Source organism: Vulpes lagopus, chromosome 2, assembly GCF_018345385.1.
Source record: "Vulpes lagopus strain Blue_001 chromosome 2, ASM1834538v1, whole genome shotgun sequence".
NCBI classification, from domain to species: Eukaryota; Metazoa; Chordata; class Mammalia; order Carnivora; family Canidae; genus Vulpes; species Vulpes lagopus.
In genome coordinates, this window is record NC_054825.1 from 98934059 (window position 1) to 98959813 (window position 25755).

At 38.2% G+C, this 25755-nt stretch overlaps 1 protein-coding gene across 2 annotated transcripts; it reads left to right on the forward strand.

Annotated features, from left to right (window-relative positions):
* Positions 1–77: 77 nt before the first annotated feature.
* On the forward strand, positions 78–14378 carry ARMT1 (acidic residue methyltransferase 1). Of its 2 annotated transcripts, none has more exons than XM_041743135.1 (5): positions 78–229; positions 2233–2338; positions 2768–3012; positions 8534–8699; positions 12693–14378. In XM_041743135.1, the coding sequence occupies exons 1-5, from the start codon at positions 189–191 to the stop codon at positions 13458–13460; spliced, it is 1326 nt and encodes a 441-aa protein (XP_041599069.1). In that variant the 5' UTR covers positions 78–188; the 3' UTR covers positions 13461–14378. The 2 variants fall into 2 exon arrangements, with proteins under 2 accessions (XP_041599069.1, XP_041599070.1); XM_041743136.1 differs by lacking the exon at positions 78–229 and adding an exon at positions 278–317.
* The last annotated feature ends 11377 nt before the right edge of the window (positions 14379–25755 follow it).

Consider the following 25755-nt stretch of genomic DNA (forward strand, 5'->3'; position numbering starts at 1 on the left):
CCGCCCTCGTCCCCGGAAGATCTCCGCGTCCTCCAGCCGGCCGTTGTTTGTCTCTTCCACGGGCACTAAATAAAGTTTCTTCATTCAAACGCATTTTTTTAAGCCCCGGCCCCTCCCTCTCCCGGCTCCTCCTCCGCGCCGGGACCGCCTCCCTCCCTGCGGCGGGTGCGACGCGGGCGGCGGCAGCGATGGCCGGGTCCCCGGCGTCCCTCTCGGGGCAGGACGTAGGGTTCGTGTCGCTTTCCTCGCGCAGTCCCTCCGCTGCTCTTCCTCCTCCCCGCGTCTGCGGGAAGCCGGGCGTCGCCGGAAGCCTCTGGGTAACCATCGGGGGAGTGCGGCGGGCCGAGGGGCCCCGGTGCCGCCGTCCGGCCCCGCTGCCCGGCGCGTCTGCTCGGCGCCCCCCGCTCGGCGGCGCGGGGCGCGGGGCGGGCTGCGGGCTGCGGGCTGCGGGCCGCGGGCCGCGACTGCCCGCCGGGGCCCGACTCGGATCGGCTCCAGCCGTGTGGCCGAGCTCCGGCCGCCGCCCGCGCGCCCTGCGGGCATCCTCCGGTCCCCCCGCTTCCCCCTGCGCCCTTCTCCGGGCCTTTTAGGAGGCGTTGGCTTCCCTTCACGTTAAACAGCTTGTCTTTGAAGCGACCCCATCCCATGCTGCTCTTTCCTTTTTTTTTTTTTTTTTTTGAACTTTTCATGAGCGTCTCAGAGTTTAAGCCTCTTCTGTCCCCTTTCAGGGTGTCGCAGCGCCGAGGCTGTGATCATTTTCTATTTTGCTCCAACAAGCGCTCTTTTGGGGGAGGCTAAAATTCCCTGCAGAAGTCAGGGATCTCAGATTTGTCGGGGAATAGGTTTTTTTTTTCCCCCAGGGCCGTGGAGATTAATCGGTGATCTCGCTGTCCGGTGCCTGCAGCTCTTCCCCTTCCACGCGCCGTGCCCCAGATTTGTTTTGAGCGCTGGGTTCCTCTGGCTCTTCCCTGGGCTCTGACCTGGGACTTTACCCTCCCAGATGCAGGTCTTTGAGGAAACTCCGAGGAAATCGAGTACTGTTGGCTCTTACGCAAGGTGGTGGTGGCGGGTTGAGGTTAGGGGTCCTGACACCCCTCTCTCCCCCTTTGCTGGGAAACCTGGGTATAACTTTTGACTCCCTCAAGATTTAACTACTGCACTTGGGTGATCTGAAGATATATACGTGAACTGATAACCTAAGTTTTGTGCCCTAAAAATGCACAGAATTTCATCACTTAGTCTAATTTTTTTTTTTAAGATTTTATTTATTTATGAGAGAGAGAGAGAGAGGCAGAGACACAGGCAGAGGGAGAAGCAGGCTCCTTGTAAGGAGCCCGACGTGGGACTCGATCCCAGGTCTCCAGGATCAGGCCTTGGGCCGAAGGCGGCCCCCAAAGTCTAATTTTCTTTCTTTCCTTTTTTTTTTTTTTAAAAAAAAGTCTTAATTTTCTAACTGAATCCTATGCATTTACTTAAAAATTCATTGTATATAAAATGATCTGTAAATTTTGATTTTTGTATGCCAAGAATCAAGAGTATCCCTATTTTTTTTTTTTTTTTAATGCAAGTCTCAAGTTTTTCCACTAGCTTTCTCATTCTTTGGCGCTTCTAGAAAGTCTCCTAATTTTTTGGTTGGGAGAGTGTGATGGTAACCTGCCTTAATTTTGTTTGGGGGCACAGTGGGATGGATTGGATGAAGTCACTGTGTAGGTAGAGAAGGCAGGAGAAAAAAAAAAAACCTTTGAGGAGAATTAAAATTGGCTAAGAACATAGACTAAAAAGAGAGAAGCAGGTTCATAAATATCTTTATATTCTAGCACATTAGAGGCTTTCATGCAGGTTTACATCCATTGCCTCATTCATCTAAGTATATGAAGTCACCTACTAAATAATAAACCTGGCACAAGAGCCTGTTTTGTTTTGTTTTTTTAAGATTTTATTTATTTATTCATGAGAATACACAGAGAGGAGAGAGAGAGAGAAGCAGAGACACAGGATTCTCTCAAGGGGAGAATCTGGGATTAGATGTACAAAGGCTGTTTAGCTTTCATGACCTGTAAAACCAGCAAAGTTTCAGGATTTTCATATGTCTTAATATAGTAGTTGAACAATGGTGGCTTACTTTATAATACTTGTATGAAAAGGAATTTTGATTCAAATGAAACTGGAAGATGGCCAATCTGCTGATAATAACGCTAAGTAATGTACTGTGTATGTGGCTCTCTTTTCTAGATCGTTTGCATATCTTACAATTAAAGACAGAATACCACAGATCTTAACCAGGGCTATTGATACACTGCATCGACATAAAAGTGAATTTTTTGAGAAACATGGAGAGGTAATACCGTGTTTTCAGTTTAATTTTTTGTTAACTTTTTTTTTTCCTCGTTAACTCTTTAACAGAAACACAATAGCTGTTTTCCTTCTGTGGTAAAGATCTTGCCTCCAGAAGATAAGAACCAAAGGGTTCCTAAGAAGAAACTTAAAAAAAAAAAAGAAAGAAAAAAGGATAGAATCGATAAGACAGGATAATGTGTGTGTTCTTTGATTTTCAACTGAAGATTTCTGAATTTCAGTGTTTATAATGGTTTGTAAAAGACATGAAATGTAGTTTGGAAAGCTAGTTATTTTTTTTCCTTCTTTAAGACCTTAAAAATGTTTTATGGAAGAGGACTTATTCCTATATAAATTAACTGTTTACATATATGAGTTATATATGGATTATTTATATATTTTAGGTATATAAATTTTTTTCATTTTTCTGCAGAAAGGCACAGAAGCTGAAAAGAAAGCAATTTCTCTTCTTTCTAAATTACGAAATGAATTGCAAACAGATAAACCAATAATCCCCTTTGTTGAGAAGTTTGTTGATACTGACATATGGAATCAGTACCTAGAATATCAGCAGAGTCTTCTAAATGAAAATGATGGAAAACCCAGGTGGTTTTACTCACCTTGGTTGTTTGTAGAATGCTACATGTATCGTAGAATTCATGAAGCAATTATCCAGAGGTAAGTACATAACATCAAATTATAAATGTTTAGATGACTTAATGCTTTTTTTAAATTATAAAATGATAAGTTTAAAAACCAGTGGAAGCGAGAATTCAGTTCAACAGATACTAGTGGCAGTATTGGACATTTCTGCAAATGTTATTGATATAATAGATTCTTGGCAATTATATCTTTTTTTTTTTTTTTTTAAATGTGAAAATTCGTTTCTGGAAATACTTTCCTGTACAGGAGGAAGAGGAGATTTTATTTTATTTTTTTTTTAATTTTTTTTTTATTTTTTTATTTATGATAGTCACAGAGAGAGAGAGAGGCAGAGACACAGGCGGAGGGAGAAGCAGGCTCCATGCACCGGGAGCCTGATGTGGGATTCGATCCCGGGTCTCCAGGATCGCGCCCTGGGCCAAAGGCAGGCGCCAAACCGCTGCGCCACCCAGGGATCCCCTTGGCAATTATATCTTAATATAATATCCGGGGGTGCCTGGTTGGCTCGTTTGATAGAGCATGTGACTCTTGTTCTCAGGGTTGTAAGTTCCAACCTCACATTCAGTATAGAGATTATTAAAAATGAATTTTTTCAAACTCCAATAAAAAAATACAAAAAAAAAGGCAAATCGAACTCCAATAAAAAAAATACAAAAAAAAAAAAAGAATTTTCTTTAAAAGGATATAATATCTGAAATGGGAACTAATTAAAAATTCTTATGAAGACTTAGTTTTAGAGTAAAATTATATTTCCTGAACAAAAAATGTTAATTTCAAATAATTATTTCTTTTTTTTAAATAATAAATTTATTTTTTATTGGTGTTCAATTTGCCAACATACAGACTAACACCCAGTGCTCATCCCGTCAAGTGCCCCGCTCAGTGCCCATCACCCATTCACCCCCACCCCCCGCCCTCCTCCCCTTCCACCACCCCTAGTTCGTTTCCCAGAGTTAGGAGTCTTCATGTTCTGTCTCCCTTTCTGATATTTCCTACCCATTTCTTCTCCCTTCCCTTCTATTCCCTTTCACTATTCAAATAATTATTTCTGTAAAACAAGATAGGGCAAAGGAATCATATTTTATTTATAAAAATAGATAATATGTCAGTTAATTTGGGGTAAGAAGTCAACAGAAATGTGATCACTACAGTTTTTTTTGCACTACCTTAATTCTTAGCCCCCCCTTTTTTTAATGGCTAGATTACAGACAGACTTTAAAAGTTAAACACAAATCAAAATTACTTTTATTAGGCTTGTTTATACTAATTTAATTTTTCCTAGGAAAGTTCTGATATAGAACCGATTTAAAAAGCAGAAGAAAATGTAATGTGGATTATCCTTTTAGGTCATTGGATAAAAAATACAGGTTTGCTAAAAGAAATTCTTTGGTGGTAGTTCAAAACATAGGAAAGGATAATTTAGAACAATTGGTCAAATCAGTACTAATAATAAAATAAAATAAATATTTGGGGAAACAAGTTGAGGCTATACATTAGCTTTTTCTATCTAAATCTTTAGAAATTATTTTTTAAAGTGACAGCTTGTTTTTGCTGAATAAGTGTATTTAATTAATTAGTTCTGTCTCACTCTGCAACCACTGCTGAATAAATGTATTTTAAAACTTTTGCTTTAAAAGCAAAGTATATATACTATTAAAAATGTAGCACATTGCCTGACACAGGGGAGGCACTTAAGCAAGATGATAGCTAATACTAGGAGCTGTCATGTTTTGGACACCAGCTATGTTCCAGTTACTTTACAGCCCACTGAAGTGTAGATATTAATTATGGTTTTCATTTTACAGTTGAGGAAACTGAGGTCTGATGATGTTATTAATAAGTTACCTGGGGTTACATGGATACATGGCTGGTAAATGGTAAAGCCATTACTTGACCTTGGTCTGTGTAAATCTGCTTAGAGCCCTCATTAAACCTTTTTTCAAGTAGCAGATTTGGATGTCTGTCAAGGACTAAGATGAGTCTGAAATTCTGGGTGATGGTTTCATAAATCTGGAAAATATCCATGGTATGAGTCAAAGCTGCTGAAGTGTTGAAACATGGGGTAGCTCCCTGTGTGGGATTGAGGGAGTTTGGAAGATAGAAAGCTAAAAGGAATATGTTTCTAAGTTTGATTTTGGAGGTAGATTAGGTTCAGAATTTAAAAATTTAGGGTAGAAGTTTACAAATCTGGCTACACATTTATAACCTAGTTAGAGGAGAATTTTTTTTTTTTTTTTAACATGCAGGGTTTGAAATCATTATATTAAAATAAACACCAATGGTTTAATTTCTTTGCAGTAGGGCCTGGGCATCAGTTTTTCTTTCCATGCCTCAGGGAGATTCTGGACATCCTGGCTTGATATACCCACTGGTTCAGGAACAGCTTTATTAAAAGGGGTCAAGGCAAAATATAGCTTTAAGTTGCAGGAACAAGAATGTTAGAGCTCTCCTCAAGTGATCTCTGTGGCTGACACTCAAAAGTCAGGAAATTTGTAGCAGAACTCAGGTTTTAGGTCTATGTGCGGAAGATATATCCTATAGGAGAACTAGTGCTGAATATTTTTAAATGTCCAATTCATAGAAGGAATTCCTCTCCTGGGCCTGTAATAGCGCCAGTGACCAAAGTAGGATCTTTACTTTTCTAGGCTCCCAAAGTACACATTAGCTTTAAGACATGTTTATGTTGATTTTGCCCCTTACACTGAAATATACTTCTAATTTTCTTTGCCAAGATGCATGTTTTATAGTTTTTATAAGAGTTAAATAGGTTGGGCTCAGCGGTTTAGTGCTGCCTTCAGCTCAGGGCCTGATCCTGGAGACCCGGGATCGAGTCCCATGTCGGCCTCCCTGCATGGAGCCTGCTTCTCTCTCTCTCTCTCTCTCTCTCTCTTTCTTTCTCTCTTTCTCTCTTTCTGTGTGTGTCTCTCATGAATAAATAAATAAAATCTTTTAAAAAAAAAAGTTAAATAGGTAAGTAATCTGCAGGTCTAAATTAAGACTTAAAGTATCAGCCGTATGCAAAATTTAAATAGATTAAGTGAATGTACTTCAGATATTGAAAAATAAAAGTACAAAGAAAATAGCAGACATTTAAAAGCTTTTAATAAAGTATAATGTATATCCAGAACGTATCTTAAGTGTTCAACAATCTTTACTAGAACACACTTAACGTCCCAAGCACCCAGATCAAGAGGCAGAGCCTTACTAGGACCCAAAGAAGCCTCCCCTGTGGCCCCATTCCATCCTGCCATTCCCACCCCTCAAGGATAACACTATCTTGACCTGTGTTAGTTTTGCCTGTTTTAAAAACTACATTTAAGTGAAATTATTTTGGAGATAATTTTGTGTCTGGCCTCTTTCATTCAGTGTACATTGTCAGGATTCATTCCATATTGTTGCATATAAATGTAAATAATTTTCATTGTTACATCAGATTACATTATATGCATATATCACAGTCTGTTTATTCTATTGTTGATGGATATTTGAGTAGTTCCCAGCATGGGGTTATTATGAAGAATACTGCTACAAACATTTTAGCACATGTTTTTGGTGAGCAAACACATGTATTTCTGTTGGGTGTAATCTAGGACTGGAATACCTGGCCATAGTTTGTGCACATATACAGCTTTAGTAGATTCTAAAATAGCAAACACTTTTAGAATCAGAAATCATATATAAGTGTAGGAGTTTACTAAATACAAGGAATAAGGCTCACTCTTAATATATGTTGTGACTTTAATGATTGACTAATAAAACAGTAGAACAAGGATTGGCAAATTGTTCTGTAAAGGGCGGAATAGTAAATACTTTAGACTCTGGGGGCCACATGATCTTTGTTGCAGCTCCTTGGCTCTGTCCTTGCAGTGCAAAGCAGCCACAGATAGTGTGTAAATGAACAAGCATGGCTGTGTGTCAATAAATGTTCTTTATGGACACTGAAATTTGAATTTCCTGTGTTTTAAAATAATCCTTTTTCAACCATTCAGAAGTATAAAAATCATTCTTAGCTAACAGGTCATACAAAACAGAGTGGGCCACGATGGGTCTGCGAGCTGCAGTTTGCTCACCCTACTCTTGAACCTATGCGTCCAAATAATTTTTATCTTTTTAAGTCACTTTTTTAAAAAAGATTTTATTTACTTTTTGAGAGAGAGAGACATACTAAGAGAGAGAGCACAAGTGGGAGGGAGGAGCAGGCTCCCCAGTGAGCAGGGAGCCTGATGTGGGGACTCGGTCCCAGGATCATGACCTGAGCTGAAGGCAGATGCTCAACTGACTGAGCCACCCAGGCCCCTCCCCACTTTGTAAAGGTTTTATTTATTCGTTTTAAATCACCTTGAGAGACTAATTTATTTCAGCAAAGCTGCCATTGCTGAAGTCATCTTTTAATTCTTTGGAACTTCTTTCAGAGCCGGTGTACAAGCCTCAAAAAGAAATTAGTCTCATTAGTTTTTAGTCATTCTTCGTTTTTGATAGAAAATCTATTACTCCATTTGATTTACGCCTGTCACTCTACTGAAATTTCTCCAAGTGACTTGGCTCCAGATTAACTCTAGAAAATAAAGATGTGCTATCACTGATGGGACGTTCAATAATGTGCCACAGGTTCTGAAGGAAATTCCAAAAGTGCTTTGAGCAATGGCAGCATCCTTGGAGTAGGGATGTAGCTTCCCAGGTGACTGGAAGGAAACCATAATTGTGTGGATGTATGAATCCTGGTATGTGTTTGCTTTTTCAGTGAGTCTCACATCAGTCACATTGGTTTTATCTTAAGGCAGATGACCCATGGAAAGAGGTGCTAACTTAGAAGATCAGCTGATCTGAATGTCTCTTCTGTTTGGTTCTGTAAAGTCTATGATGTTCTTATTTATACTTGCTAGATATGTTATTAGGTCAGTATTAATATTATTTGATCTCATTGGACAGCATAAAGCTCCGGCATGTATATCACCATTGGTCAAAACCCAAAAAACTACATATATGTCAAAATTTGTCAAAGTTTGTTATTACAGTAAAATTTATGTTAATATTTTCTGATTTCTTGCTAGTTGTTGTGTTCCCATAGTACCATGTGTTTGACTCTATTGGTAATTATTATATACAAATATATGCATATATTTGTTTCGTGAAACCCTGCCACATTTAGCATGCAAAAAATACTTGTTAAAGTAAGGCAGTTATCTTGAAAAGTTGTTTCTTTCTCCTTTTGCTCTAGAAACCTTACTGGGTAAATAATTATGGATATGGGTATATCAGTATAATTATTCCAAATTCCAGTAAAATATTTGATCAGGGAACTTCTGACAGTTAACTAAAATGAGTTTGGGGATTTATTTTTGTGTAATTTGATCAAATTGATTTATTTTGTGTAATTTGATAATTATTTTTATGTAACCTGATTTATGTTTGATACAGTGTCTATTACCAGTAATATTCTCTTTCCTTTAAAAATAACTGCAATTACCCAAATGTTAAAAAAAGAAGGTACAGAGTTTTATAAATGTTTGTCCTAAATGATTTTCTCCTCCTATAGTCCACCAATTGATGACTTTGATGTATTTAAAGAATCAAAAGAGCAAAATTTCTTTGAGTCACAGGAATCTATTGTTGCTTTGTGCACTCACCTACAAGAGTTGGTAACAGCTATCAAAGACCTAGATGAAAATCAGCTGAAAGATGAATTTTTCCGACTTCTTCAGGTAAATGTGATAATTAATCTCATGAGCCTATTCATATATTCAATTAAAAGATGGTATTAATTTAACAACAAAGCACATGTATGTATTGTCACTTAAGTTATAATGGATCTTTTTTTTTTATCATTTTAGTGATAGTGTTTCCACCTAATCTCTGAAAAAAATTTTTTTTCTTAAAGATTTTATTTATTTATTCATGAGAGACACAGAAAGAGAGAGAGACAGAGAGGCAGAGACACAGGCAGAGGGAGAAGCGAGCTCCATGCAGGGAGCCCGACATGGCACTCGATCCTGGGTCTCCAGGATCACGCCCTGGGCTGACGGCGCTAAACTGCTGAGCCACCTGGACTGCCCCTGAAAATGAGTTTTGAAATCTTCAGTTGGAAGTGATTTTAGTGGCACAGGAGTCATCTGGATTTATAGCTTCTGTCATTCTTGAGAGAAAATATTTCACAGTCATTTGGTTGGCCTAGCCTGCCTTGGGCTTGAAAGCTGGTTCTGTTACTTTGTTACTGGACCTGAGGCAAGGTACTTAATCTCTCTGAGCTACAGTTTTCTTTTTTTTTTTTTTTTTAATTTTTTTTTAACTTTATTTATGATAGTTACAGAGAGATAGAGAGAGAGGCAGAGACACAGGCAGAGGGAGAAGCAGACTCCATGCACCGGGAGCCCGACGTGGGATTCGATCCCGGGTCTCCAGGATCGCACCCTGGGCCAAAGGCAGGCGCCAAACTGCTGCGCCACCCAGGGATCCCTGAGCTACAGTTTTCTCACCTGTAAAATGAGGATGGCATATTTACCTTGTCATTTGACGTGAGAATGAAGGTAGATTCAATTGTGTCAGCGTGGAGCACAGAGCCTAGAACAGCTAGCCTGCTGCTGTTGTCAGGTGGAAACACTCAGGTGGTCAGTGGCCTGTTTAATATGATTTTATTACATTTCTTCATCTGTCTTGCATTAAGTTTAGTTTTTAGTTCTCATTCAAAACATCCTAAGATTTAAGATGTGTTATTAGAATCAGAACTATTTGAAAATGTGTGGTTTTATGCAACAATATCCCCAGCCCTCATCTCCCAGACAAAGTTAAAAACATTTTCCAGAAAGAGATGCTCTTAGGAAATGCCAGGAAGAGAGAGAAAGCAGGGCAGGAGAATGGGGATGTTGGGGGAGATGCAAGGGAGCAGTTTTAAGTGGGGCTGCCAAGCAGTTTTAAGCCTCAGAGGGTGATGGGGTAAGACACGAGACAGGTGAGGGAGTGGGTCACATTGCAGGTGTGGGGTAGCGTTCCTGCCAGGGTACCTGAGGTGGGAGCCTGGCAGGTGTGTGAGAGAAACTGCAAGTAGATTCTGCAGAAACGAGGTGAGATGAGAGGACTGGAAGGGCCACAGAAGGCCTCATAAGCATTTTTACTCGCATTGCAATCATCGGGGAGCTATTAGAGTATTTTCATCAGAGGAGTAAGAAGGATCGACATGTTTCAAGGATTACTTCTTGGGACACATGGAAAGGGTACAAGGCTAGACACGGGGAAGTCTGTTACTAATGCAACTTGGGTGAGGGATGACTGGACCAAGAAGAAGTTTAAATGCCACCAGCACTCTGGAAATACTTTGACAATACAGATGGCGGAATCCTGTTAAAACTTAAAGGACACGCAGTGTAAGGTGCATGATTAAGAGGAAAGGTTTATTTTAAGTTGGGAAGAAAAGTTGTTTCAGGGTACTGTTAAATAATAAGCCTAATTATCCCCACCCCCCACCCCACCCCCGCTGGAACTATCCTTTATGCACAGTTTAGAATTTTAAAAAGAAGGAAAAAAAGCAGTATCTAGTCAGTCTTTACCCCTCCATGGCCCATTGTTTCAGGGAGCGACCTTTGACTCTTCTCTTTGTCCCATGAGTCTAGTAAGTTGTAAAGAAGGAGAAATATCACTGTGTTTTCTGTCCTTGAATTTGGCCGCATAAATGAGGCCAAAGTTTCAAAGTTTCCCTCTGTTAGCCCTCACGATGACCAGCAGGTTAACTTCCCACAAGAAACCTGAAGGTGTTTTAGTTTGCAGGGAACACTGATCTGTTTTTAGAAGCCAGAACACCACCACCATCCACAGAGCGAACAATTCAGTGCCTGCTCTGTCAGACTGGATGCTGGGCTTGTGATGGCAAGGAAAACAGGCAGTTCTTGCTATCATAGAACCTGTAATCTTGAGGGAATATAGATGGACAAGTAATGGCACAAATCAACATGGAATTACAAACTGGAAGATGGTATGAGGGAGATGTGCAGGCAGTGGACTGAGATCCTGACGCCAGCAGAGGGGTACCGTCGCCTACACTGCTGTGTTCCGCATCAGGTGGACACTTACCGTTATCTTATTATTTATAAGATGATGATATTATTCATTCATCCACAATATTATTTAAAATAATATTCTTAGGATGTGCATTTTCCTCTTATTTTGAATCACACAAGAGTAGAGTCTGTTTTGGCAAATATTTACAGGGTATGGTGTATATTACTTAAATATATTATGTCAATTCTCACAGTAACTCTACAAGGTAAGTGCTGTTATGTCATTTTTCAGTTGTGGGTGCTAAGCCTTAGAGAACATACATAATTGACCAACAGTTATTAACTAGAAAGTTATATTAACTTTCTACTTATATTATATATTACAGTATATAATATATAAATATATATTACAGTATACATTAATATATATTATATATAATGGTATATTAACTAGAAATGTTGGGATCTGAACCCGTATCTGTTTCTAGAGCCTGTACTCCTAAACACATAATTTAATTACATACCATCTTCTATAAAATAAGCCTCAGTATCATTTCAATTTAAAGTGGAATGATACATGATTGGAGTTGGAGGATCTTTAGACATCACTATGCCCAATTTCTTTATTTTTCAAGTAAGAGAACTAAATACCAAAGAGATTGCTTGGTCCTAGTTATACAACTACTGAAAGAAACTGAGCAGTTTGGGGAGGGAAAAGGGAACTTCTTTTTCTCTTGACTTTGAATTTTTATTTATTTTACTATTATTATTATTTTTTAAGATTTTACGGGCAGCCCCAGTGGCGCAGCAGTTTAGCACCGCCTGCAGCCCGGGGCGTGATCCTGGAGACCCTTGGATCAAGTCCCACGTCGGGCTTCCTGCGTGGAGCCTGCTTCTCCCTCTGCCTGTGTCTCTGCGTCTCTCTCTCTCTCTGTCTCTATGAGTAAATAAATAAATAAATCTCTTAACTCTTAAAAAAAAAAAAAAGATTTTACTTATTATTCATGAGAGACATAGAGAGGCAGAGACATAGGCAGAAGGAGAAGCAGGCTCCCCGAGGGGAACCTGATGTGGGACTAGATCCCAGGACCCGGGAATCACAACCTGAGGCAAAGATAGACGCTCAACCACTGAGCTACTCAGGTGTCCCAGACTTTGGATTTTTAAATAAACTTTGTAGCCTCTTTTTTTTTTTTTTTAAGATTTTTATTTATTTATCCATGAGAGACACAGAAGTAGAAACATAGGCAGAGGGAGAAGAAGCAGGCTCCCCTCAGAAAGCCCGATGCAGGAGTCGATCCCAGGACCCGGGGACCACCACCTGAGCCCAAGGCAGATATTCAACCACTGAGCCAGGCATCCCTTGTAGCATCTTTTTACAGAGAAATATTCTAATGTCTGCAAGATGCAAAATCATTCTCATTTAAGCCATCCAGGTCATTAACCTCATTCAAACTAGTTTTTTTAAAAAATTTATTATATAGTGACCAATAAAATGTTTCATTGTCTTAACCTGGTTACATCATGATGTAAACACAGTGTTTGTATTATTAGAGAAGGTGTAGATCTGAAGGTTATTTTATATCGAGTGTTGTGGAAATGAATTTTATGAATATTTTTAACAACTGTTCCCCCCACATTTTACGTAATAAACTTTTGTTGGTTATTCAAAAGAAGAGTAAAAGTTATGTACTTTTTCTTTTTCAGATTTCACTGTGGGGAAATAAGTGTGATCTGTCTCTATCAGGCGGGGAAACCAGTTCTCAGAAAATCAATATAATAAATTCTTTGGAGGAACTAAAACCTCTGATTTTAGTGAATGACATGGAACATCTTTGGTCGCTGCTTAACAACTGCAAGAAAACAAGAGAAAAAGCATCTATTACTAGAGTTGATATTGTTCTGGATAATTCTGGGTTTGAACTTGTTACAGATTTAGTTTTAGCTGACTTTTTGTTGTCCTCGCAACTGGCTACTGAGATCCATTTTTATGGAAAAACTATTCCGTGGTTTGTTTCTGATACTACTATCCATGATTTTAACTGGTTAATTGAACAAGTCAAAAGTTCTAATCATAAGTGGATGTCCAGGTGTGGGGTTGACTGGGAAAATTATATTAAAATGGGCAAATGGGTTTACCATGACCATATATTTTGGACTCTGCCTCATGAATTCTGTGTAATGTCTCAGGTTGCTCCTGACTTGTATGCTGAACTACAAAAGGCACATTTAATTTTATTCAAGGGTGATTTGAACTATAGGAAGTTGACAGGTGATAGAAAGTGGGAATTTACCATTCCATTTCATCAGGCTTTGAACGGCTTCCATCCTGCCCCTCTCTGCAGTATACGAACATTAAAAGCGGAGATTCAGGTTGGGCTGCAGCCGGGGCAGGCTGAACAGTACATGGCCTCTGAGCCCAACTGGCTGACCAGTGGCAAGTATGGAATATTTCAGTTTGATGGTCCGCTCTGACTTGCTTTAGGAACTCTTAAGTTACATAGAAAAATACGACCCACACTTTGCATCCCCAGACAAAGCAGTGTGTGAATTTAGTCACATAGCTCTTCTGCATCAGCTCTGGGAAACATGGCTTCTCAGTGTTCATTTAAGTACACTCTGGATGCTTTTCTCTTTGGGCATTTTGCCCACTACATTGTTTAGGAGATAAGTGGATTAATCTAGTTGTAGATATTTATGTTGGAATTTTAATAACATAATTTCAAGCGGTTTTAATGAACTTTTAATTGGTCAGAAAGTAAAATATGAGAATTCTGCTTTTAAAGTCAGTTAACATTGTTTTAATGCTATGCTGCATGGTATTTAATATTCAAGGAAGCATGGGATTTTATTTCACTTGTTTTGGGCTCTAGAAATAAGGGCTCTGAAAACAAACCTCTTAAATGAGACATGCTTAGAAAGAGACATTTCTTAGAACTGTGATACTTGAACAATGAAAGTAAAGATTACCTCATAAGTTAATTGTAAATTTTGTTCTCCTTGAACTTTTGCACGCATTTGTATTTTGATTGACCTGAGGAATGGATAGTAGGAAACCCAAAATTGAACAAAATGAAACATGGTATTTGAAGAACTGATCTCTTTTACTTCTATTTGTGATATTCATAATCAACTGAACTATATTAATACATAAGTGCTTTACATGAACAGATTTTTAGATTGTTCTGAAGTTTTTAAAAAATGGTTTAGATAGAAAAGATTCTTATGCATTGAATTTGGAGTACTAAGTTAATTTTTTATATGCTTACCCATTTTTTGGTGACCATTAGATATTAAAGTATGTAAGTTTCAGGCCAGTTTGTTTTGAAACAAATCAGCAGTAAACCTGGAAATGTTTTTCTGATGGTATAATAAAATGAATCATACTGAAAATCTTGTTGGTTTTATTTTCCAGTGGGAGAAGATCCAGAAGGGAAGATTAAATATGAGTCTATGTAATAAACTGATAATGTGTATGTCGCCAAAGCAGTTCTTAAATTATGTCACAATGAGGTTATGGTCTGTGTCCTTGCTAAGTGTTTCTAAAAAGTTTTGTAAAATGTTTATATAAAACTACACGTTTTTAAAATATTTTATTTAAATTCAATTTGCCAACATATAGTATAACACCCACTGCTCATCTTGTCATGTGCCCTCCTTAATGCCTGTCACCCAGCTACCCTATCCCTCACCCACCTCCCCTTCTGCAACCTGTTTTGTTTCCCAGAGTTAGGAGTCTTCCTCTCTCATTTTTCCCCACTCAGTTTTCCTCCTTTCCCTTATGATCCCTTTCACTATTTCTTATATTCCACATATGAGTGAAACCATCTGATAATTGTGTTGTGCCCAAGATTGCGAATCCGAGAAACCACCAAGGAGCCGACACCGATGCAAGCGCACGAGGGTTTATTAGCAAGCTCGAGCTTGGGTCCAAGTGTGCCCGACACAGCGGAGCAGGGACTTGGATCCTGAAATGGTTTACAGCTGGGTTTGTTATAGGCTGGTCTAGGAGATTTTCAGAAGGGGTGGAAGAATTTCTCCAAGTTCTGTTTACATTCTGATGTGAGGCTTTCAAGGGCATTGAGCTCTGTTCTCATTCTAATATGGGACTTTCTACCATGGGCGTGGGCTCTGTTGTCTTTCTGACAACAAGGTAAGTGCCTCGGGGATTACCTGCCAAGGACATTGAGGACATTCTGCAGTTTTTTGCATAAAGTTCAGCTCTTATTCACAGGGGCCTAAGATGGCTGTCCTTGTGCTAATGCTAAACTTTAGGTGGGATGGCCTTAATTTTTCTCGGCCTCCATATTGTCTTTCTCCAATTGACTTATTTCACTCAGCCTTATACCCTCCAGTTCCATCCATGTCAATGTAAATGGTAGGTATTCGTCCTTTCTGATGGCTGAGTAATATTCCAAAGTGTATATATATCACATCTTTTTCTGTTCATCTGTGAAGGATATCGTGGCTTCTTCCACAGTTTAGCTATTGTGGACATTGCTGCATATGCCCCTTTGGATCACTACATCTGTATCTTTGGGGTAAATATCCAGTAGTGTAATTGCTGAGTCATAGAGGATCTCTATTTTTAACTTCTTGAAGAACCTCCACACTGTTTCCCAGAGTGGCTGTACCAATTTGCATTCCCATCAACGGTGCAAGAAGGTTTCCCTTTCCCCACATCCTCTCCAACATCCGTTGTTTTCTGGTCTTGTTAATTTTAGCCATTCTCACTGGTGTGAGGTGGTATCTCATTGTGGCTTTGATTTGTATTTCCCTGGTGGCAAGTGATGTGGAGCATTCTTTCATGTGCTTATTGGCCATGTGTACATCTTTTTTGGAGAAATGTCTGTTCATGTCTTCTGCCCATTTCTTGACTAGATTGTTTCTTGGATATTGAGTTTGAATAAGTTCTTTATAGAACTTTATCTGATATATCATTTGCAAATATCTTTTCCCATTCTGTAGGCTGTCTTTTAGTTTTGGTTACTGTTTTCTTTGCTGTGCAGAAGCTTTTTATCTTGATGAGCATTTTTGCTTTTGTTTCCCTTGCCTTCATAGATGGGTCTTGCAAGAGGTTGCTGTGGCCAAGTTCAAAAGGGTTGTTGCCTGTGTTCTCCTCTAGGATTTTGATGGATTCTTGTTTCACATTTAGATCTTTAAACCATCTCTGTGTGTGGTATAAGAGAATGGTCCAGTTTCATTCTTCTGCATGTGGCTGTTCAATATTCCCAATGCCATTTTTTGAAGAGACTTTTTTCCAGTGGATATTCTTTCCTGCTTTGTCAAAGATGAGTTGACCATAGAGTTGAGGGTCCATTTCTGGGTTCACTATTCTATTCCATTGATCTATGTGTCTTTTTTGTAAAGCTGCACATTTTGAATTTACTCTCTACATCTCTTCCTGTTTTAAGTACTAAGTTACTAAAATATTGAACATGAGAGAATTGTTTGTAGACACTTGACATAAGTTAGAACACCACTGTATATGTGTATTGAGTTCATAGCCACAGTGTGGACTATGGTGTAATATATTGCATTTTCTAAAGCAATGGATTTTTTTTCTGTTTTTATCATGTTTTATTAAGAACACAAAATTAGAATTTGGTAAGGAATAGTTCAACCCCTCCTATAAGAGCAAGGAAGCAAAAGAGCAAGCAAGAAAAGTGCCAGTTTGGAAGAGGAAATTGGTTTAAGATGGCATTTTTCAAAAATGCTTAGCAGTGGCAGGACCTGCCTGAACGGGTTGGGTTTTTTAAATTGGAGTTTAGTTGGCACATAATATTACATTAGGTTCAAGTGTACAACACAGCAACTGGAGAAGTCCACATGTTCTGCTATGATCAGCACACGTGTACCTTCTGTTACCACACATTGCTGTCACAATACCATGGAGTATTCCCTAGGCTGTACCTTTCATCTGGGTGATTGTTCATTCCCTAACTGGAAGCCTGTATCTTTCACTCCACTTCACCCACTTTACCATCCCCCCATCCCCGTCCTCTGTGGCAACCACCAGTTTGTTCTCTGTATTTGAGTCTGTTTCTGCCTTTGTTATTTGTTTTTAGAGTCTATGTATAAGTGAAATCATACGGGCTTTGTCTTTGTCTGACTTCTTTCACTTTGCATAATACCACTTCAGTCCGTCCGTGTTATTGCAAGTGGCAGGATCTTTTTTTTTCTTTTCTCTTCTCTATGGCTAACACTGTGTGTGGGTGTGTGTATATGATACATCTATCAGTGGACATCTAGGTTGTTTCCATATCTGGGCTATTATAAATAATGCTGCTGTAAACATAGGGGTGATATATTCTTTTGAATTAACATTTTATTATTCTTTGGGTACATACCTAGGAGTGGAATTACTGGATGTATTATATTTCTATTTTTAATTGTTTGAGAACCCTCAATACTAAATTGGCTGCAACCGATTTACATTCCCACCCACTCTTCCTATGCAAGAGTTCCTTTTCTGTTGTTTTTGAATTGTTTTAAAACCAGCTTTCTTGAGAGATAATTCACATACAATTCATCTACTTCAAGCATACAGTACTTTAGTATATTTACAGTTGTGCCACCATCACCACAATCTAATTTCAAAACATTTTTGTTGCCCCAAAAAGAAACCCTGTACCCCTACACAGTCATTGCTCATTCCCTTCTCAGCACTTGGCAACCAGTAATTTACTGTCTATGGATTTGTCTGTTCTAGATATTTCATATATAAAGAATAATCAAGTATTTGGGCTTTGTGGCTGGCCTCTTTCCGAGGCCATCAGTTGTAGCACACAACGCTTTGTTCTTTTTTGTTGCCTCATCATATGGTTAGGTGGATACATGGAAATGTCCTATTTATCCATTCATCGGTGATGGACATTTGGGGTGTTTCCACTTTTTTGGCTATCATGAATAATGCCACTATGAACATTCATTTACAAGTGTTTGTGTGGACATATGTTTTCAGTGCTCTTGGGTGACCTTACCTGAGAATAAGGTGCAAGATCCCATGGCAAGTATGTTTAACATTTGGAGGAACTGTCAAAACATTTCCAAAGCATTTGCAGTGTCTTACATTCCCACAAGCTCTGAATGAGGGCTCCAATTTCTCCATATCCTTGTCAGCACTTTTTATTATCTATGTTTTTTATTACAGTGTGCTACTGGGTGTAAAGTGGTATCTCATTGTGGTTTTGATTTGTATTTCCCTAATGACTAAGGGTTAGTGTATTGGAGCATATTTGCCTGTGCTGATTGGCCATTTGTGTATCCTCTTTGGAGAAATGTCTTTAATTCCTTTGTCCATTTAAGAATTAGATTATCTTTTTATTATCAAGTTGTAAGAGTTTCTATATATCTTCCTAAGATACATCAGTCTCATTAGATCCATAATTTATGAATATTTTCTCCCATCCCATGGCTTCCTCTCTTTCCTTTTCTTTCTTCTTTCTTTCTTTCTTTCTTTCTTTCTTTCTTTCTTTCTTTCTTTCTTTCTTTCTTTCTTTCTTCCTTTCTTTTCCTTCCTTCCTTCCTTGTCATTTCACTTTCTTGATGGCATTATTTGAGCACAAAAGTTTTCTGTTTTGATGAAGTTCTTTTATCTCTTTTGTTGCAAAGCCTTGGTTTTTGAACTACTTCTTGACGTCCCCTTCAGGGCCACTGAAGTGAGAGAAACCCCCAATGTCAGGGTTCTGCCTACAGTCTTCTGCTCTCCCACTTATTTCAACTTAGCAAGTTTGGTCCTTCTTTCTTTGGCACAGCTACAGAGCAGGATAACGGGTAAAGCCGAGGCACCAGAGTCCATTAGTTGTGGGGTTGAGTGATCCTGGGAAACTTTCCCAAAATAGCATCTGCAATTGTTTCAACTGCTGATACCATACTTGGTTAAGTATGAAGTAACTTCTGGATAAAGCAGCCATTTTATGCGATGCATTTTTATCAGGATGTAGATCCAGTATCTTATGTATGTTATGATGGAAATATGGATGAAGGGCAGGTAAATAATTAGGGGAGGATGGTGATTTATACTCCATGGGTTTATGTTACTTTCTGATTAAACAGCAAATGGAAAATATTTGTTAGGGGTGATCCAGCTTTTTCCCCTATAATTTGAGGTGGTATTTTGTGTTGGATAAAAATGCAGTAATGCTTTTGAATCTTTATCAAGCCTGAATCCTTGTTGTTCAACCTCAAGTTTCTCTAAAAGAAATATCCACCACAAAAGGCAGTATCAACGTAGTTCAAACTCTTTACTTACATTTTAAGAAAACTTCAGAATGGATCAAAAGCAATTCAGAGTTATACTTCTTAAAATTCTCTCCTGTGCATTTTTATAACAGTTCTTTCTGCCCAAACCTCCACTGAGTCTTGTTCTGGAGACTCTCCCTCCATAAATCTTTTATTTTCCCCTCTACCCTCTCTCTCACTCTCTCTCACTCTTATTTTGGCTGAACTGGGGGTAGGGGTTGGGGAGACCAAACACTTCTACGCACACCTATCTTATTACCTGAAGTGTTAATGTAATGTCTGTCATGGTAGAAAGCAGTCAGTGATATCTTGAAATTACAGAAAATAAAGCAGAAGGAAAAAAAAATAGGAAAAACAAGAACATAATCCTAGCAACTTCAAATACCCCTATGGAATTTTATGTTTTATTTCTAGGTTTTTCTCCATATTTAGACATTTTTTTACATACCTAAGATAAAAAAGGATCATACTGTCTGAAATTTTTTTTTTTTGTAAATTCTGGAGTGTTTTTTCCAACTCCTGAAGTTTTTATCTGGTTAATCTATGTTTTTGTTAATGTCATTTTACTTTTTTCTAATTTACTAATTAGTTCCTGCTGGAGGCATAGAAGTCTGTTGGGGTTTTTGTTTTCGTTTTTTCCCTGGGGTATCAGTATGGCCTGGGACTCAATAACGGACTCATAAATACTGGATCTCTAATCCCTGGTCTCCTATGAATCATGTGACCTGTCACATTCTCACCATTTTACTGGAAAAAGAAAAGTTATTTCTGGTCAACTTGAACTATGCTCAATCTCAAATCCGGAGTCCCCTAGGAAAAAAGAGTCATGCAGGGATATTAGTGTTCTGGCACCCCCTAGTGGCCACATTGATATTCCGTAAAATCTGATTTTTTTTCCCTTGGTAATGTGCTGACAGGGAGATGCTGTTTTGAGTGGAGCATCAGGTTAAACTAAACCATCCCTTAGAGACCACCACTCACATTATTCTTCCTTTCTGGTTTTCTTGGATGGGTCACATTCCCCCCTTCTAGTTTATTTAATATTCACTCCATTTTCGGACCTTTTAGAAAATAAGAGGGAAAATCATTCATATAGAAGACATTTCTAAAGTGTTGAATCCCATTAGTTGTACATTTTTGGGGGGAAGCAACCCACTGTGGCTTCTGCATATTTATCCCACACACGGTTGAGGTAGTGAATGGCTGATTGATAGGTGATGAATTTTAATTTTAGCATTTGAAATAATTTTTAAACCTCTGAGGTAATGCTATTTACATTGAAGTTTAAGGATGAAATGAATCTGTTAGCCTGATCAGTAAGATCAAATAGTAACTGTTGAATGAATGAAGAAGTACATATTACATAATTGGGAGTTTTCCATAAATATATGCGTCTTTGGATACTACTTTATTCCTTCAATATTATATTGTGGTCAGTTTTCCATTGTTAAAAATTCTTCAAAAATATGATTTAAAATTTTAAAATTTTTGGGATCCCTGGGTGGCGCAGCGGTTTGGCGCCTGCCTTTGGCCCAGGGCGCGATCCTGGAGACCCGGGATCGAATCCCACGTCGGGCTCCCGGTGCATGGAGCCTGCTTCTCCCTCCGCCTGTGTCTCTGCCTCTCTCTCTCTCTCTCTGTGACTATCATAAATAAATAAAAATTTTAAAAAAAAATTTTAAAATTTTTATTTAAACTCATTTTAGTTAACATGTAGTGTATTACTAGTTTAAGGGGTAGAATTTAGTGGTTCATCAGTTGCAAATAACAGCCAGTGCTCATTACATCAGGTGCCTCTTTAATGCCCATCACTCAGTTACCCCATCCCCCACCCAGCTTCCCCCCAGCAACCCTGTTTGTTTCTTGAAGTTCAACGTCTCATATGGTTTACCTCCCTCTCAATTTTCATCTTATTTTATTCCCCTATGTTTATTTGTTTTGTTTCTTTTTTTTTAAGATTTTATTTATTTATTCACAAGACACCCCCCCCCCCCCCCCACACACACACACAGAGGCAGAGACACAGGCGGAGGGAGAAGCAGGCTCCTTGCAGGGAGCCTGACCTGGGACTTGATCCAACCTGGGACTTGATCCCACCTGGGACTTGATCCGGGGTCTCCAGGATCACACCCTGGGCCAAAGGCGGCGCTAAACCGCTGAGCCACCCGGGCTGCCCATTTGTTTTGTTTCTTAACTTCCACATATGAGTGAAATCATATGGTGTTTGTCTTTCTCTGACTGAGTTATTTTGTTTAGCATAATACCTTCTAGTTCCATCCACATCATTGCAAATGGCAAGATTTCATTCTTTTTGATGCTTGGGTAATATTGCATTGTATATATATATATACCACCTCTTTATCCATTCATCTGTTGATGAACATCTGGGCTCTTTTCATAGCTTGGCAGTTGTGGACATTGCTACTGTAAACATTGGGGTGCATGTGCCCCTTTGGATTACTATGTTTGTATCCTTTGGATAAATGCCTCTAGTGCAATTTCTGGGTCATATGATAGCTCTATTTTTAACTTTTTGAGGAACCTCCATACTGTTTTCCAGAGTGGCTGCCCCAATTTGCATTTCCACCTACAGTATAAAAGGGTTCCACTCTCTGCATCCTTGCCAATATCTGTCATTTGCTGAATTGTTCATTTTAGCCATTCTGACGGGGGTGAGGTGGTATCTCATTGTGGTTTTGATTTGTTATTTCCCTGATGCTGAGTGATGTGGAGCATTTTTTCATGTACCTGTTAACTATTTGTATGTCTTCTTTGGAGAAATGTCTGTTCATGTCTCCTGCCAATTTCTTTACTGGATTATTTGTTTTTTGGGTATTGAGTTTGATAAGTTCTTTAAGATTTTGGATACTAGCCCTTTATCTGTAATGTCATTTGTGAATATCTTGTCCTGTTCCTTAGGTTGCCTTTTATTTTGTTGATTGTGTCCATTGCTGTGCAAAGGCTTTTTATCCTGATGAAGTCCCAATAGTTCATTTTTGCTTTTGTTCCCTTTACCGAAAAAAAATGTGAGTTTTAATGGCTACAAACATTTCATCATAGAGCTAGATCATATTCTCTTTTGCTGAGTAGATTGTCCAAAACTTTTGCTATTATAAAAGAGGCTGAAATGAAATCTTTGGACAACTAACTCCCATTAAGATTTGCAAGTCTTCAGTTCCTGCAAATTATTTGAAGCCACCCAATTATTCTGGTCCTGCTAGAATAATAATGTATTAGACTGATAGCCCGAAACCTTCAGTATTGAGTAATTGCTTGATATGAGAAGGGAAGTCTCTTTTCCTTACCTTTTTTTTTTTTTTTTAAATTCATGCCATGTGTCATGACTTTCAGTTCTTTTAAGTTCAATACAAAGTTTAGGCACAAGGGGGAGATCCTTTAGCATAGTAAAGTGGCTAGATTTTCCTTCTGTATTATTTACCACAGAGATTTCATTTCAGCAAGAAAAACTGGTGGAGTATAATTTTCATTGTTGACTGCACACATTCTTGTGGTTTCAACTTTAAAATCATTACAGTGGAGCTAGGATTCTGGTGTTTGCTGTGGTAAAATGGAGCAAGGTCAATGACAAAAAAATTGTCCTCATTCCTTTCTTGGCTGAAATTTTATGTATACATATATTTGCAACAAAATATATAGTGGTTTATCGTAGAAGTATATCAAAATAGGTGAGAAAATACAATTAAAACTCAAGATGAGTAAAAAAAAATTTTAACAATATACAAAAATCACACCAGAAAAAACTTTGTAAGAAAATAAAAATAATTGTTTTCCATTCATTTAGCCTTTGCTTGAAGGGAAAAAGCACTACTACTTTTGTTTCCTTATTTGGTTAATTTTAATATAGCAAATTAATTTATACTGTGATTCAGAAAATTTAAAGGAAATGATATGCCAATCGCACCTTACATTTAAGAAGATATGAATTGAAAAAAAAAAGAAAATACGAATTGGGGCAGGGGACGGCGCCTGGGTGGATCAGTCAGTTAAGTGACCTACTCTTGATCTCAGCTCAGGTTATCTTCTTGGGGGTGAAGATAGAGCCCTGGGTCAGGCTCTGCGCTCAGCCAGGCATCTGCTGGAGATTCTCTCTCTCCCTCTGCACCCCCTCCCAGTTCACCCTGTGTGTTCTCTCTCTCAAATAAATAAATACATAAATCTTTAAAAAAAAAAATAAATTGTGGTTTGCCTTCAATGCAGAAATTTTTCAAGTGGTGTCAAGTGGTTCATCAGACATATCCAGGCAGACAGTAAACTTGACTGGGAAAAAGATTCATCTTTATTTTCATTAATCCTGAACTGAAATTTAGTATTTCCTTCAGCTTTTTATGTCAATTGTACATTTTTTAATGGCTTAATGATTTTTAATGATTTTAGTTGCAGAAATATTGGCAAATTTTTTTTATTTTTTTAAAGATTTATTTACTAATTTATTTATAATAGACATAGAGAGAGAGAGAGAGGCAGAGACACAGGAGGAGGGAGAAGCAGGCTCCATGCCAGGAGTCCGATGTGGTACTCGATCCCGGGACCCCAGGATCGTGCCCTGGGCCAAAGGCAGGCGCTAAACCACTGAGCCACCCAGGGATCCCCCCAAAAAAGTTTTAAAATGTCAATAATACAGTCTTAATTTTTTAGCTTATTCCCTTTCATGTAATTCTATGTTTATACCATTGCGATTATAATGAGCACATTTTTAGGTTTTTACATGGCTTCCTAAAGTATTTCCTCCAGTTTTCTATCTGGGCCATAAACTTGAGCAATATTAGTGGTACCTGTCCCTTTGTCACCTGTGGAAATCATAGAGCTTTTCATACCACATAACAGTTGTTTCAGCCCTCTTGAATTACTGCTTCGTCATTATGTCAAAACTTAAGACACTTTATTTGGGGACTTGATAGCACAAAAACAGTTAAGAAGAACTGCTCTTATTTTTCTCGTTTCCCCCCAATTTTTCTTCTTTCTTTTTCACAAAGCCAGTGGAAGACATGATTGGATTTATTCTGCCAGAGTTTTTTTCTTTGAGGCAAACAGGAAACACGTTCTACTGTATTTTTTCTTCTCATCTCAACCTTCACTTCATGCTAATCCTCTGTCATCCAGCTTGGCTTCTTTCAGGGGTCCTTAAAAAAATAAAAGAAGTGGAAAAATCTGACACATGCACATGGGTTGAGTCATCTTTAATCAGTGGATATCAAGCACATATAGATGTGTTATCATCAGAATAGATACCATTTATGGAACACTATGTTCCAGGCATGGTATTAAGAGCTTCACTCATAATGTGGCATCATATCCTCATAACAATCCAGAGGACAAATATCTGTATTCCATTATACATACAAGAGCATGGAGTCTCAGTGATTTCAAGTAACAGGTCACAAGGCCACTCATGTAGTCAATGACAGAGCCAAAATTTAAACTCCGATTGGCTAAATTCCAAAACTCAAGTTATGGCTTTTATTGAAGTTGTTATGCTGTTAGCATAATCTGTAATCATGTAATTAATTTTTTAAAAAATAAGTAAATATGCTATCATTAGAAATTAGAGTCATAAGATTATGTGAATCATAAACCATATTATCAATTATTAATATGTTGAAATCTTAGTAGAAGTAGAAAAAACCTCAGCTCTAAATATCAAAGATACATTTTAGAATAATGATCTAGAATCGATGAGGCAGTAATAAGGATTGTTTTTCTGAATTATTACATTTTGTATCATTGGACATACATGAATTCATGGAATTTTACAACAGGCTGAACATCACACTGAGAAAGGGAATCTTCTCTGAGTACTTTGGTGCATAGGGCTAAACATTGGCAAATCCGGTAATGAAATGGAAGCCTCTCATGTTTCAGGCCACCAACCAGCTGAAAACAAGTGGGTAGTTATTTTGAAGGGAAATTATTTTTGTGAACAGATGGAAGTGATTTGACAAGAATGAACTGGTTCATTCTTCTAACCAAAGGGATGATATAAAAATGTTTTGCTATCTTGGTGAAAATCCAAAATCTGTTCATGTAAATTATCTCAATTCTTGTCTGGTCTTTAATAGCAATGCTGATAAGTTGTTTTATACTAAATGAGGCACACTTTATACAAATCTGTAAAAGTATGCCTTAATTTTTTATTTCTATTTCCTTTCTCATAAATTCCCAATAGACTGTGATTTGAACTTCTGAAACCCCAATAATGGTGATCTTAGAGAAGACCTGTCAGCCACCTTCCATTTCTAAGGTGGGTTCTTGTTCAAAGAGTTGGTAACTGGGGCAAGGAATCTGAATTCCCATCCCAGCTCTGTTATTAATTAATTATGTGATTTTCAGTTAGGTGTTCAATTATTCTACTACTTAACGTTATAGATTGCTAGAGATATAATTATATATGTTTGTAAGACCTGAAGGACACCATTTATTTTCAGTTAAAATAGTTGATTGAAAATATTCCACATTGTAGACTGCAGGCACTGTAAACAGAAGTTCTTCATGGAGTGGAGGAATATTT